This window comes from Acipenser ruthenus, chromosome 30 (genome assembly GCF_902713425.1).
Source record: "Acipenser ruthenus chromosome 30, fAciRut3.2 maternal haplotype, whole genome shotgun sequence".
NCBI lineage: Eukaryota > Metazoa > Chordata > Actinopteri > Acipenseriformes > Acipenseridae > Acipenser > Acipenser ruthenus.
In genome coordinates this window covers 3,933,628-3,949,214 of record NC_081218.1, presented here as the reverse complement: position 1 = coordinate 3,949,214, position 15,587 = coordinate 3,933,628, and the positions used below count along the sequence as shown (strand labels likewise).

The 15,587-nt window shown below is 43.4% G+C and overlaps 2 protein-coding genes across 3 annotated transcripts in view; one reads left to right on the top strand and one right to left on the bottom strand.

Annotated features, from left to right (window-relative positions):
- LOC117397396 (inositol-trisphosphate 3-kinase C-like) overlaps nucleotides 1–10,164 on the top strand; it is a 56,980-nt gene extending 46,816 nt beyond the window's left edge. Inside the window, exons 3-8 of the mRNA XM_033996203.3 lie at nucleotides 838–937; nucleotides 1,849–2,062; nucleotides 3,004–3,208; nucleotides 4,703–4,804; nucleotides 5,409–5,480; nucleotides 5,690–10,164. Coding sequence (XP_033852094.1) covers nucleotides 838–937; nucleotides 1,849–2,062; nucleotides 3,004–3,208; nucleotides 4,703–4,804; nucleotides 5,409–5,480; nucleotides 5,690–5,893 — 897 coding nt within the window. The 3' untranslated portion in view covers nucleotides 5,894–10,164. The remainder of the gene's footprint in view (nucleotides 1–837; nucleotides 938–1,848; nucleotides 2,063–3,003; nucleotides 3,209–4,702; nucleotides 4,805–5,408; nucleotides 5,481–5,689) is intronic.
- A 204-nt stretch (nucleotides 10,165–10,368) lies between these two features.
- Nucleotides 10,369–15,532, bottom strand: actmap (actin maturation protease). Of its 2 annotated transcripts, none has more exons than XM_059005037.1 (7): nucleotides 15,262–15,532; nucleotides 14,221–14,413; nucleotides 13,289–13,357; nucleotides 12,425–12,549; nucleotides 12,015–12,144; nucleotides 11,466–11,536; nucleotides 10,369–11,091 (listed from the first exon to the last, which is right to left on the bottom strand). In XM_059005037.1, exons 2-7 carry the CDS (start codon nucleotides 14,409–14,411, stop codon nucleotides 10,766–10,768), a joined length of 912 nt encoding a protein of 303 aa, XP_058861020.1. In that variant the 5' UTR covers nucleotides 14,412–14,413; nucleotides 15,262–15,532; the 3' UTR covers nucleotides 10,369–10,765. The 2 variants fall into 2 exon arrangements, with proteins under 2 accessions (XP_058861020.1, XP_033852911.3); XM_033997020.3 differs by having other exon boundaries at nucleotides 14,221–14,416; nucleotides 15,262–15,530.
- Nucleotides 15,533–15,587: the final 55 nt, after the last annotated feature.

The following is a 15,587-nucleotide window of genomic DNA, read 5'->3' as shown; positions in this document are numbered from 1 at the left end:
TTACTGTTTTTCTTTTTCTATGAAACATGTGCCCTGAAAACAAACCGACTACACTACATGACTAGGAGAATGACTTCGTCGGGGCCGTTTCTGGCTTTAAAAATAAAATACAGTGCTGCCTCTTTTATTTAATAACAGTGCAATGCAGAATTTTATTATTTTATTGTACAAGGGCCTTTGTACAATAAAATATAGTACCTGTGGAACTAATAGTGATTAACAACATTTGTGAATTGAGGGAGCACCATTATACAACTGGACGCCTTTAATTTTGATAAATATTTTATAAACATTATTTCAGATTACCATATAGGCAAGTGCCGTGCTGTCTATCTATCTATCTATCTGTCTGTCTATATATAATATATTATATGGAGTCTCTCTCTCTTTCTTTCTCTCTCTCTCTCTCTCTCTCTCTCTCTCTCTCTCTCTCTCTCTCTCTGTCTCCCCTTACCATATCTCTTCCTGTGCTGTAGGTAGTCTCATGTTCTGATCAGAGCTAGACCATTAGAGTGACATTTTTGGTGCCAGAAAGCTGCAGTGACTGCTGTGCTTTTAGTGTCTGTTTTAGACAAGTCTCACTGGTATCAGCCAGTTTGACTGGACTGAGCTGCAGCTGTGTGCATTACTTGAAGCTGTGTTTAATGAGCTGCGGACCCAAGTTGAACAAGCAGAAAGATGACATTCCTGCTGCTGGCACCCAGAAGGAAGGTCTGTTTTGACTTGAAAGAGCCAGGAGGGATGTGTGTGTTTTGAGTGTCGGACGGTGTGCTGGAGGCAGGGCAGTCCAGTGCTGCAGTGTTCCTGATGGGTGGTGTGTGCTTCTTGTCTCTGCAGAACAAGTCGTGGAGGAAGCTGAAAACCATGGTGCACTGGTCCCCCTTCGTCGTGTCCTTCAAGAAGAGATACCCCTGGGTGCAGCTGGCCGGGCATGCAGGTAAACCAAGGACCAATCGCGGGCAGGGGCCGGCAAAACACAGCCAATCACAGGCAGGCGCCTCATAACAGCAGCCAATTGCATCGTACTGTAGACCAAAAGGCTATCAGCTTGCATAAGAAACATACGTTTGGGAATGAGAAGAGGCCGTTCAGCCCATCAAGACTTGTTCCTTCTTAACACACCATGTGCCCCAACTACCTTCCATTTTAAAGAGTTACTTTTACTCAGATTCCATGTATTATTATTTCTTTATTTAGCAGATGCCTTTATCCAAGGCGACTTACAGAGACTAGGGTGTGTGAACTATGCATCAGCTGCAGAGTCACTTACAACTACGTCTCACCCGAAAGACGGAGCACAAGGAGGTTAAGTGACTTGCTCAGGGTCATAGAATGAGTCAGTGAGTGAGCCGGGATTTGAACCGGGGACCTCCTGGTTACAAGCCCTTTTCTTAAACCACTGGACCACACAGCCCCCTCTCTCATCCTACTCTCTGCTGAATTGGTAGTAGTAACTTGGGTTAACTAGAACATTTAGGATTTTAACCCCCTCTTTCCTGTACTTTTAGTATTCATCTAAAATGACTTTAATTCAGTCACCTCTCTGTTGTGAGAGAGGGGAGGGGGGACAGTGGTGTGGCTTTATTGAAAAAGCAGAATGCCATCAGACAGGGGAAAAAAGGTGTGTGAGACAGGAAGAACTATAACTGAAAATGTCATGCGTTTACATGCACAAGGACTAGATCCTTTGGGAATGGTTTTGAATCCAAAGTGTGCAGAGCTTGGGGTGTATCAGAACCAGAGTGCTCCCGAGTCCCATTGAAACCCTGAACAGGTAGAGGTGTTGGAGCCGATTCCTCCAGCAGGCAGCGAGTGCATGGTTAATGGTTTGTACTGGACTCTGTGCAGGGAACTTCAAGGCGAGTGAATTTGGGAAGATCCTGAAGAAGTACTGTGAGTGTGAGCATCATTCTCTGGAGGGGCTGATGCTGGACAGGCTGCGTCCCTACGTGCCGGGGTACTACGGGCTGGTGGAGAAGGAGGGAGAGACCTACAACCAGATGGAGGACCTGCTGGCTGACTTCGACTCCCCCAATATCATGGACTGTAAGATGGGCACAAGGTGAGCAAGCTTCATAACACAAAGTCGTTCTCTTTAGAAATACCAGTTTGTAAACTTGTTGCATCCTAGTTCATGTTGTATTTTAGTAGTATTATTTGCAACCATACTGTATTTAAATATGAAGCTTGCATTGTAACCCTTTACTGCCCTGTAACACCTGTAAGTCACCTTGGATAAAGGCATCTGCCAAATAAATAATAATAAATGCTAAACGAAACGCAATAAATTCAATGACAAACATTTCCACTAGAAGTCTTTCTCAGTGTCTTCAACAGAAATGCTAAAAGAAGCTCAATAAATTAATTGACGAATGTGACTCAAAGTCTTTCTCAGTGTCTTCAACATACACATGACCTGTCCTTAGCCCTACCTTAAGAGCTAATCACTCTGAATGAGTAATCTCACTCTGTGTGTACTGGGAGATGCGTTTCTTTGTCAAACGGATAAAATAAATAATTACTGATAAAATGAGGTTTTAGTCAGTTTAAGAAAGACTTGTAATAGAAAGATTGTCACTGAAAGTTTTTCTAAATTTAGCACTATTGAATGTTTAATAGATTAAATTACTTTCTTTAGATAACCTATCCTTGCTTAATATTACCAACCAAGTAGAGAGAGAGAGATATTTCTGGGTTTTATAGTATTGCAATGCAAGTGTTCCCCTGCATATATGGAGAAATTTATAATTTTTTAAATGCAGGCTGCTTCTGCCACCTAGTGGGGGAGAATGGAAGTAGAGTCAAAGCAGATGGACTATAAAGTCAACCCTGCTGTGGCTTGAACGTGAGCTTACTAGATTCCATCCATAACTCTCAAACACTCAATAGAGCTACATTTTGAAACACAAAAAGAAAAAAGCAGGAAGATGGATGGTCTGGCTGCAGTGTCTGCAGTGTCGAGGGCTCCGAGCACTGTGCTGACCAGTGTGCCGTGTCTTACAGGACCTATCTGGAGGATGAGCTGGTGAAAGCTCGGCAGAAGCCCAAGCTGCGGCCCGACATGTATGAGAAGATGATCGCTGTGGACCCGGGGGCCCCCACGCCCGAGGAGCGCAGCCAGCAAGCCGTGCTCAAACCCCGCTACATGCAGTGGAGAGAGACCCTGAGCTCCACCGCCTCACTGGGCTTCCGCATCGAGGGCATCAAGGTGAGACACACAGACTGGCAGAGAGACCGGCAGGGACGTACGCAGAGAGAGACAGGCGGGGACGTACGCAGAGAGAGACGGGCAGGGACGTACGCAGAGAGACCGGCAGGGACGTACGCAGAGAGAGACGGGCAGGGACGTACGCAGAGAGACAGGCAGGGACGTACGCAGAGAGAGACCGGCAGGGACGTACGCAGAGAGACCGGCAGGGACGTACGCAGAGAGAGACAGGCAGGGACGTACGCAGAGAGAGACCGGCAGGGACGTACGCAGAGAGACCGGCAGGGACGTACGCAGAGAGAGACAGGCAGGGACGTACGCAGAGAGACAGGCAGGGACGTACGCAGAGAGACCGGCAGGGACGTACGCAGAGAGAGACCGGCAGGGACATACGCAGAGAGAGACCGGCAGGGACGTACGCAGAGAGACAGGCAGGGACGTACGCAGAGAGAGACCGGCAGGGACGTACGCAGAGAGACAGGCAGGGACGTACGCAGAGAGAGACCAGCAGGGACGTACGCAGAGAGACCGGCAGGGACGTACGCAGAGAGACCGGCAGGGACGTACGCGGAGAGACCGGCAGGGACGTACGCAGAGAGACCGGCAGGGACGTACGCAGAGAGACCGGCAGGGACGTACGCAGAGAGACCGGCAGGGACGTACGCGGAGAGACAGGCAGGGACGTACGCGGAGAGACCGGCAGGGACGTACGCGGAGAGACCGGCAGGGACGTACGCGGAGAGACCGGCAGGGACGTACGCGGAGAGACCGGCAGGGACGTACGCAGAGAGAGACCGGCAGGGACGTACGCAGAGAGAGACCGGCAGGGACGTACGCAGAGAGACAGGCAGGGACGTATGCAGAGAGAGACCGGCAGGGACGTACGCAGAGAGACAGGCAGGGACGTACGCAGAGAGACAAACGCAGAGAGAGACACACAGAGAGACATGTTCTAAACTGTTTGTTTGAACTCATTCATTATCCATTCAGGTCCCACAGCGGTTCATTATTTCATTTGACCTTTATACTGTACTTTACTAACACTATGATGAGGCATACAAGCTCTGACCAAGAGGGAGGAGAAAGCACCTTCTGAGCCCTAGGGATGTAAAATTCACAATGTTGATGCAATTTTGTACAAATCATCCCCAAAAGCAAATTAGATTAAAACATTATTTACTGACAATCATGGAATAAATGCACAGGTTCACTTCTAAACAAAGCGGGTCAAAATGAATTTAGGAAAGTTCTGTGTTGTAAAATACTGATACTGATATGTGTAGATTACTCTGCAGTGTGGTGCGTTTATATTTAGTTCAATGAATATTTAGATGTGCTCGGTATATAACCGTTCTCAGCTCTTATTCAATAACCTGCTGATATTCCCTGGGGGTCAGCTATCTGTTTACTAAGAGCTGTGCTGATCAGAGCCCAGCTGGTTTGTATGCAGGCCCAAAGGACCCCGCCTACTGAAACAGTTCCTGTTTCTTGCAGAAAGCAGACGGCACGTGCAACACGAACTTCAAGAAAACCAGACACAGAGAGCAGGTGCAGCAAGCGTTTGAGGACTTTGTGGAGGGGAACATCAGCGTCCTGGTGAGTGTGAGCGAGGAGGAGGAGGGCAAACTGTCAGGACCAGTGACAAGCAAGACTGCGCCATAAGCCTGACCTGTTGTGCATTGCCTTTCGTTATATAGGTCTCACATGTGCAGTTTTGATAGAAACACATGGTACTGCACCATTTAAAAATATATATATATGATGCAAGCCTTGAACACCTTGAACGGCTTCTTTATTAACCAATCAGCTGCTTCCGCCTATTGGCTGGCATGCTTTCAGCCCGTAACATGACCCAGAAGACACTGCTGAGGTGCCCTAGGACTGACAGCTTTCTCTAACTATACTACCAGATATCATGCTTTCTAACTAAACTACTTTGTTCAAATGTGTGCTACAACATGTGCTTTCAAAACTGCATATGGAAGTGCAAAACAGATAAGATTCATGGATTTATTTTGCTTTCTACAAATACTGGAAGTACCACCAGATTTAAATAATCCACCAGATTTAAATAATGTACAGTTTAACTCCAGCTTCTTACTAAAAATTAAACACATCAGAATATCTCCTGCCACTGCTTGTGTGTTTCTTCCTCTGTCAGATTCGTAATTTGACTGGCAATTTTTTTTTTTCATTTCAGAAAACATATTTAGCGACATTGAAAGAGCTCCGAACAGAATTAGAAAAATCTGACTTCTTTAAATCACACGAGGTGAGTTTTAAAATAGGAAGCTTTAACAAGGTAGAGGGAGAGGGGATGTGATGTTTGTTTATTTGCTGTCTTCTTGGCCAGAGATTGTTAATCTCAAGTGACTGCCTGGTTAAAAATAACGTAGAAACAGTGAAGTCAGAATAACATTATAACAGTAACTGTGTGTGCGTTGGCTCTGATTCACTGTGTGTGTGTGTGTGTGTTTGCAGGTGGTGGGCAGCTCGCTGCTTTTCGTCCATGACTGCACAGGGCTGGCCCGTGTGTGGATGATTGACTTTGGGAAGACGGTGAAGCTGCCAGACTCGGAGACGCTAGACCACCGGATCCCATGGGTGGAGGGGAACCGAGAAGACGGCTACCTGTGGGGGCTGGACAACCTCGTCGACATCATGGAAGCCATGGTGCCCGAGTGAACTGCTCCTCTTTTTAATAACTGGTTAAATTCCAAAGACCTTGCAGCCTCGGAGACAGACCGGCTCAACACAGCTGTTTCTGAGCACCAACCTTGAGACAATGTGCCTGGAATCTCAAATCATTCTGAAAGAAGAAGAAACAGAAGGTTTATTTTGCGTCTGGAGTATCGTGACCAAACTGTTTTTTAGTTTTTCTTTTAAGAGAAACGAAACACGCAAGTGGCCTTAACAGACTTTTTTTTTTTTAACAAAAAAGGATAAAGCAAAAATATGTATTGTTCCTTTTTTTAATTTAATGTAAGGATACTACACTATAACACTGGAAAGCTGCAAGGTTTTTATAATTTATTTAAACATCGCTCTGCCTGTGTATTGCAAAATTGCATTTTTATTTGGTAGTTGACATGCAAATTACTTCAGTGGGTATTTTATGGGTACTTTTGTTTTCCTATGTGCCGGGTTTATCCAGCTCTTTACTCCTTGCAATTTTGCATGCATGTTTCTGAAAATCAAACTGACAATGCTGCACAAATTGAAGCTACATTTGTAACAGCGCTGGTGTGTTTTCTTTTAAGGTAAAATAATTGTGCAAATTGCACCTTGGAAAGAGCTGCTTTTATATATCGGGGCTGTTGTGGGTCGCAGTGTCAGCGTACAAACTAAAAATCTGACAGAGAGAGGTTTATACAGACGGTACTTGGACTAAAGCGAAATTCTAATGATCTTGGGCTGTTTTCATAAGACTTGAACCCGGGCTGTTTTCATAAGACTTTAACCCAGACTGTATTCGTAGTGTCTGGGGGCCCTGTTCCCAAAGCTTTCACTCCAGGGCTACTGGTTTGGATGAATTGCATTATGTTTGATATTCTGAAACGGTTCTATAAGGTGGCTTATTGAAGACGCAGCGTTTACGCATGTCACGATCACAGGATAAATAATCTTGTTATCCTAACACAAAGTTTTCAAATGTCAAGACCCAGAGAATTTGGCTTTTAGTTTTTTCCCCTGTCCTTAATGAGCCACCGTAGTTCTATACTTGATAATACCTCATGCGTTAAAGCTTAAGATCCTTTGCTTCTAAAGTTAGTGTTTTGCTACGCAAGAAGAAACTGTAAACCCCCTATAACAAGGCAGATAAGTTCATATTAAGCCTTCATATGTTCATCTAAACTTTTGGCTTTTGTTTTTGAAAAATGATAAATAAGTTCCACAGCTTTAAAAAAGAAATCCCAGCCTGTCAAGTCCAGGGCTGTGGGCAATGTGATAACAGCACAGTATTGTACTGGGTGGTGCTACAAACAACCCTGTGTAAGTCAGACAAGCATGTTCATCAGACGTCCTTGTCTGTATAGTTTTGTGCTGTAAGTGTACAACACCAAAATACATTGACAATTCTTGCTAAAACCTTAAGTGACTTGTTTTCGTACACCAAATATGATTGGAGGGGCCAAATTCACGCGTGAACTTTGCTGAAAAGTTTCCTCAATATAAAGCTGGGCTGTTGTCATACAGGGCAGTCTGTAGGAGCTCACTGTGAATGATTTGCAGGCCTGTGTATCGTCATTGGGACGGCTAATCTGCTGTGTAAATGATGCTAGGATAGACAAGGGGCCAACAATCACACTGTCTCCCACATCGATGTGAACTGGTCAAGCCAAGCTCCTGTGTACTTGCAAAGTCAATGTCTTTCAACGCTGGTAAACTCATGCCTAACTACTGTGCAGTTTAAATTGGGGTTGGAACAATAGGATCAGTGCCACATTAGACAGCCTTCCATAAAGAGAGGATTGTTAAGTGCCATGTAATTAAACTGGACATTGGAAAATCATTCAAATACAGCCCCCCTCTGTTGTGAGAGAGGACAGTAGTGTGGCTTTATTGAAAAGCCAATAAAACGAAAAAGCAAGTGTGTGAGAGAGGAAAAACTACTGGGGGGAGGGGAGGGGGGGGGGGTCAAAATGAATAAGAATTAAAACCTGATTAAGAGAATTGTTTTAAGCTGATAAACTATCATTGAAAAAGGCATTGTTGTTCAACCCTAAATGCACTACATTTAACCTGCTTTAAAAAAAGTACCTCCGAGCAAGCCATGTGTGAGATCTCTTGTTGTGCCGAAGACCCAGAATGCACCTCTGTCACAGGAACACAGGCTCTCTCTGCTGTGCACCTCAGTGTGGTCTTTTCATTGAGGTGGTGTTTTACAGTCCTTGGTAGAACTACGTTATCTAAAGTAACATTCAGTAGCCCAGGATTAGTGCTAATGCGAGCGTGTGAATCATGAGGATAGTGTAACAAACTACACAAGACAGGGAATCTAACCCTGGCCTTCAGTGTCTTTCATTTACACCCCATGGGGTTTATGGCTGGCTCGTGCAACATTACCAGCTGTGTTCCATTTCTTCCAAAAAAATGATGCAAATTGTACCTGTAAGTAAAAAGTTTTGATAAAAGGGGATTCACTGTTGTGCGAATTCTGTTAGACCAAGCTTTTTTTGTTGTTGTTTTTATTCTTTCAAAATTTGTAAATAGTTTTATTTATTTTATAACTACCATTTAATCCTTTTGCATTAGGATTAGGGTGTGGTTCATTGACAATAGTATGTCAATGAAAACTAACCCTCTGATTTTGTAAGTTATATAGCTGTTTTCCAAAAAGTCTTTCAGGATTGTAACACTGTCATTTACTTTATCAGGGATACAGATATGTTACCATAGAAAAGAAAGAAAATCTGAACCAAACCTTTTCAATATGTAGTTAGAGTTCAGCACCTCACTGACCCTGATAAGCACTGCCTGATGATGCCTTAGGGAAGGGAGCCCCTAAAATGAGTGCTAATAGTCAGCTTCTAAAGTTTGAACTGTGTTTAAAATCACTGCATTGAAAAATCAGCAGTTTAATCTTACGTTGCTTTGCATTGACAACTAGGTGACCCAGGCTTTGTATTAATTGAAGCCTGTTGTGTAAGCAGTGCTTGAAAAGTCTTGCTTTTTTGGTCCATATTACACTAAAAACCACGTTAAAATCTGGAAGATTACATCAATCAAACTATTTTTAATATCCCACATACAGTGAAATATTGAATACATAACTTTTTTTTATGTATAGACAATTTCTAAAGATCTGTAAGAAAGTTAAAAAATACATTGACAAAGTCATTTAAAAAATATTGAGCATTTTGAAAAGTGCTTCAAAGATGCAGTAAATGCACTGAAAGGTCTGCTGCAGTTCTCAGTTGACTGAGTCTATTGACTGCAGTTCACCAGCTCTGCCTTGCTAGCTCATTCATCAGCCAGTGCTAATGCTCCTGTGTGGTGGGTGTGGTTGCTTTCTCAATTCCATCCTTTTTATACATAGTTGTACAGCAAGTTGAACTGTATCATAGTGTAAAGACTTCACGCTTCCCTGCTCCCTCTGCTGTGACTTTATTTTGTTCATATATATATATATATAAATTATATCAATTCTTCAATGTAAATATTCATTGATTGTTATAAGTGGTGCTGCCTCAATAGTCTTTTCAAACTGCTGGGGGAAACTGGAATTCTGCCTTTCAACTTGTAAAGTCCAGAGGCATTGTTTGAAACTGTAAGAAACTAAGTCAAGCAGACTCGTTTTGCTTGGGGCCTGCAGTGCACACTAACGCTGAAACGTTAGTCTGTGTTTTTTGTTTTGGTTTTACCTTTCTGTTTTTAGCATTTTGAAGATATGAATGATATCAACATGTTTTTACAAAATGCAGGTTTCCATATCATCATACACATTGAGGAAGACGTAGTTATTTTTGAGCATATTTCTTATATAGGGTACGTATTTTTCCAATTCATAAGCCAGCTGTTTTTTATAACCTCCACAGCATGACTGCCCTGTTCAATTTCAGTCCCAGTTTGAAAGTGAAAAACTGTTGAGAGGGAATCACCAACAGCTTGTATTTCTACCTAATAACATTAATATTGTTGGAGTCTGTCTCTAGCAAGGGATTTAGCATGACTTTCAGGCAGTCGATTGTTAAGATCTACTGTTTAGACCATTTCCATTGAGCCCTGATCTCAAAACCGGATGTACAGAACTGTTTACAAGAGGTTTTGTGTTAATTTTGTCTTATTTTCCTGTTGTAATCTTTTCCATATTTATAAATGTTGTTATTTTTTGTTCACTGGAACAATACTGGAATATGCATGGGTTACTCTTCTATACTGTACTGCTGGGAGAATTTGACATAATAACCGTTCTGTAGCTAGACTACCACAATAAACTGGAACCTCACAAGTGGCCTGTTTGAACTGTGCTGTCTTTTTCACTTGTTTCTAATGCCCTGACTGCCTCCGTGAGCACTGTGCTGTTCCAGTCATTCCCCTGCCTTCGCTCTGCAAAAGCAGCTTCATTCAGGTCTCAGAACGGAGAACGGAGAGTTCATTATCATTACAGGAACTAGCAAAACACAGCCAGTCAAGTAGGAGGCATGTACAACACACAGTTAACAAAAAAGGGTTTTAATTGAAGCTTTCTGGGTTGGTTTTATTCCTTTGAAATACATTGAAGACAGAACCCCCCAACCAATACATTATATCTTTGGTTGAAGAATACAGTAGTATAGTCCTGTGTAACAGAGGTGAGCTCAACTTGAGCATTGCTAAAGTAATTACTGGAAACAAGCATTCCTTAGCCTGAATACAAAAATGAACAAGATATCTTTGAGCACTTGTTTACAAATATATAAACATTGCAAAATTGAATTAAAAGCACTCAGTGTATTCGGAGAAGGTTCTTGGTTATCTGTGTGCCAACTTACATTTTAATTATGGCCCTTATAGGGACTTTTAAAAAGTACCAACTAACACATTTGGCATGAAATAGTTGTACACAGTTCTATTCTAGTTTGTGCTGCTGTCTGTGTTAGGCTGTAGCAGCACTACCTGTCCACACAGCCCCGCCCGCACGCCCCCCTCTGGCAGCACGTAGACAGTGCCGTCGCTCTCTCTCTGGGGGTGCAGCTCTCCTAGCTGTGCGTTGCTGTCCTGCACCTCGGTGAACCCCCACAGCTGGTAGCGGAGGCTCTTCCCCTGCTTAGCCAGCAGACACACCTCCCTGCTCTCTGCAGGGGGGGGGCCAGGGCAGGGGGGGTAAAAGAGTCCTGGCACAGTCCCATCAGCCTGGAGCTGCCCTGTGAGAGAGCCGGGTTGCACGCCCAGCAGCACACCTGCACACAGACACACAGCACTGTCACAGGAGTTCTCAATAGGAACAGCAGCAGAGACTGGCCCCCCTAAACATGCATGATTAATCTGTCTAATTAAATTCGCTATCTTTTGATCTGTTTCAATCTTTCTCAGCATTTTCTCCCCTCACTCATTAATTATTTTCACATTACCAAACAGGTGCTTTTTCACCTTTCAAAATTAAAATAGGAGTTAAGTGAAGACTGGGATCCTCAAAATCACTGCCCATGTCAGTTAACAGGAGCCCATACTAACATACATACTACATACTAACCACAGGACACTATAAAAAAAAAAAGATTAATTGCAGAACAGTGTGGCGCGAGAGTCAGGCACAGCGATCGGTCAGACGTACCTGAAGCCACTGCCCAGTGCGATCTGTGCCCTCTCTTCAGACACGGCTGGTGGTTGAAATCCTCATCGTAGCTGTGAGACTCAACTTAAGGCTTGTATTAACAGAAACAAAAACAAACCCCTTATTTTTCCTTACGAAAATGGATCTAGAGAGAAGGAAGCAGTTCAACGCAGGCTACATCAGCACAAGTGTATTTCTATTAGTAAGCACCAGCGCCCTCTAGTGCACAGAAATGGAAACTCAACCCAAAGTGGCAGGTCACTAGATGGCGCTGCCTCTTCTATAAAGACACTTCGGGTGATCTTGCATGTGTTAAATATATATCTTTGGCAGGCAAGTAGAACTGAAGAATAGCTCCTGAACTCAGGTGAAAGCTCCTTAGCACAGACTTATCAAAGACTACAAAAAAAAATAATGACCACTCTGAACAATTTGCAAACATCATAAAAAGTGCTAAAAAAAATAAGAAAAAAAATTTCAGCCAGGAATAAAACTAGCAAGATGCTGCTAATGCTGTGATGAAGAGAGCTGCTCCTTGCTGAAGGATACGGTATGAGGAGGGGGAGGCCTGTGGCGAGGTGTCTGATGATAGCAGCCCGGTTCTCTCCTCCCATCCCCCCGGTGAGGAGCTGAGCTCGGCAGGGGAACACCTCCTCTGCCAGCAGCCCCATGTTGGAGGCTGGAAGAGAAGAGAAGACGCAGCTCAGCCCTAATGAAACAGTCTGACATGGCAGCTGGCTGAATGGCTTTCTAACTGCACATCCTACACACGCCACATTTCCTCTAAAGAGATATGATGGAGTCTTTTATATGGAGGGCAGTTGGCAGGCAGCTCAGTTGCATACGGGGAGACGACGTAGTTTTGCACACATCAGGGTATGCATTTGTGATCTTCTGATCATGATACGTACACTATGGTGACTTCAGAGGATGATCCCACCCCTACCCAGCCCCCTCACCTGAGAACATCTCCCCCTGTGCAGTGTAGCCTCTCTGCACGGCCACGCTGACCAGCTGCTCCAGGGTAATGCTGTCCCGGGGTGCCAGGAGCTGGCCAGCCATCCACAGAGCCACCAGCCCACACCTGGCAGGGCGCAGGAGGGGAGAGGTTACCAAGGGACATACAGGGGCTGCACAGGAAATAGAAACCCTGCAATGTCTAGCAGCTCTCCCTCACATTACTGCTTATGCACCTTCCACTCCTGTATTAGGCCACTGCTGTCCAGCTGCAAGGATTGCTCATACAGTAGCTCTGTCTTAGACTTTGTATTATTGAGAAGTGTTGGCCCAGGCACAAAGTCCAGGCAAAGCCTTTTAACATCACTTCAAAAGGGACTGAGCGAACACAGAGACACAAAGTCAGGAGTTCACCAATAACCTGGCAAAAGAAGTACTGAAACACACAATAATTGTTGATTTTATCAAGAGTATAAATATACCTGCTTTGCTGCTCAAAAAGTCCCACTGTAGGTACTTTTTAACCAATGAGCCAACTATACAGTTCATGTACAACTCATTGCAGTGATCTGAATGCTATACTGTGAGTGTATAGCAACTCAACAGCATGTGCACTGTCTGATTATGCTTTTATTTTGTGTCCTGCATTATATTTGATAATAAACTTTAAGCTGGGCTCATTAACCAGCAGCCAGGCTAGGAATCATGCCACAATTTAACAGCTCCTTCTTGCAACCACGTTGCTCTTGCTAGTTTTATACCATGTCAGTGTTTTTGGCTTCCATATGCTTCGGTGGTTTCTGTTGAAATCGCTGCAGGAATTCGAGGCGGGCTAGCAGTGTCATTGAAACTCTGCCAATACTTACTGAGGGCCGTCTTGAATCAGAGAGGGCACGTATTTATTATACAGGAGCCACTGCAGGTCTGTGCTGAAACTGCAGAAAACAACAGGTTACTACATTATTAACAATATACTCAGCATCGCTGTGCAAATATCTCATTAAAACCCTACAATGTAAGTAGCTTTCTCCTGCCTCTTACATTATTACAATTGCTCAAATAGTTTTTGTTTTTTGATTTTTCACAAGTCTGTGTTAAGGCTTTACTATGAGTTCAGCAGCTGCTCTTCAGTTTTAGCTGCCCTACCATATAAATATGTAATACAGGCCATGCCAGCAAACTTGACCTGATGTATCTATGGCAGGAAATTCTAACTGAAGAGCAGCTCAACTCAAAAAACACAGTGAATGAGTAACTGTAAAAAGAACCTCAGATTTTTTGCAAAAAACATCATTAAAAGTTGAAGGGGAAGTAAAAAGAAAAACATAATTGTGAAGCTATTTTATGACAGTGAATTAATATCAGTGTTGCGGGTGTAAAGTACAGTACTCTCAGACCCTGCTTCATGCATCACAGTAACTTCCTCCAGAATGGCTCTGGAAAAGCCTCTTTATCCAGCAGGCATTAGGACTGCACAGGAGGTGAATCGTTTGAGAACTCCCACAAACCAGTGCAGGCACATTCCCTGGGTCCGCAGAGTTTGTCAAATTATAGCCAAATGCCAAGTGAAAGGTCTACAGGAGGCTAGCCGTGTGTGATGAAAGCTTGGTGGAGATTGATGCAAAATCTTCCCCATGCAGTGTGGCAGACGGAGTCCCTAGTATTTGAATGAGGACCTTAAACAGCCATTGGCTTTACTGTATTGGGCTAATATCTTATTAATGTTTGGCCAGTTTTTCTTTCTTTTTTTTCTTGCATATTATTATTATTATTATTTATTTCTTAGCTGGTTTCGTACCTGTCCATCCTGTTTCTGAGCAGGATTCGGGGCTCCTCGTAGTCCCCCTCCACCGGGGCCTTTCCTTCAGCGATGGCCTGGTAGAGCTTCTTCTTTCCTGGGAGAGCGGAGGAGGCAGGTGGGGGAGGGGGAGGGGGAGGGGGAGGGGGAATCAGACACCGTCCAGCACCGTCACTCGCACTCGTCGTCATGTCTGCTGTTAAGATTTGAATAGCAATACATTTAGATCTCCTTCGGTTAGTATTATTGCAGCTATATGTCATGTGGGACACAATGATATGAAACATAAACCACAGGTGAGGGTGAAAAGGGTCTCAGGGCTGGTGCCATGTGCAAGCAGTGGAAGAGAGGAGTATGTCCTGCAGCCCCACATTTATATTCCTTGATATAATTGCATTGTATGGCCTTCTCCCAACCCATAAATAGGAAATCAACACATACATAGTTTAACCAACCAAGATACAATATAGTATTCAATTCAGTTGTGTGGACTCGCGGATTTTATTAAGTGTGTGCTGTTCTGAATATACAGCCCATCCAATCATGGGACAGTACCTTCAGACACCCCCCCCCGGGAACTTGAAATGCGCTTATTTGATTGGATGTGCCTGACGGTAAACTATAAAAAATAGTTCACAATGTCAGCGTGCCATATGAAGGTAATGGCGTCGACTTTATGCAAATGAATGTGTTTGTTATTTTTCCTGTTGCTTATGCACTAATAGTACTGTGCTGTGTGATAGGACGAAAAAACTGCAACACATTAAAGTTTAATAATCAGTATTTATATAACTTATACTATTGCAGGTCCTACTTCTGTATGGGTGTTCTGCAGTACAATAGTAGGATCACAGTTTATTAAACAACACGAATATGATACGCCACTTACAACTTTGCTACCGCTAACGTATATTTTCAATAGAAACTTCCATATACTCATACCACATAGCCTACATGTGTGAAGGTTAGGAAATGACGGGCTACATCAAGAAAACTTTGTTCTTCGGTTATATTACATTTTTAAAATATATCTTAGTTTACCTTTAAAAACCTGTAGCGTGTGTGCTCTGCTTAACCATGCTCTCTCATCCCATAAAAGGACTTTATGCAATTCAGCATGCCAATTAAAGTCTCAGCCCTTAATATTAACAGATTGAGTCTAAAACTCATCGTCGATAATTCCAACACGTCATTCTATTTACAAATAAAACACGCACACGCCGTCAATATAATATTAAAGACTTTTGTCGTAACAAAACAAATGTAAACTGCGGTGCATCACAGTTAAAAACACGGACGGCAACAAACAAGAGCGGATTCGAATTTTTTATTGCATCTTTTTTAATCAGTTATATTGCAGACTGAAA

Bases quoted from the DNA above. Each gene is read 5' to 3' on its own strand.
- actmap (XM_059005037.1), bottom strand. From the start codon at position 14,411: ATGACGACGAGTGCGAGTGACGGTGCTGGACGGTGTCTGATTCCCCCT. The intron at 12,145-12,424 runs GTGAGGGGGCTG...CTTCTCTTCCAG, and splicing joins ACAGGGGGAGATGTTCTCAG to CCTCCAACATGGGGCTGCTG. The intron at 11,537-12,014 runs GTATCCTTCAGC...TGAGTCTCACAG, and splicing joins GGCCTCCCCCTCCTCATACC to CTACGATGAGGATTTCAACC.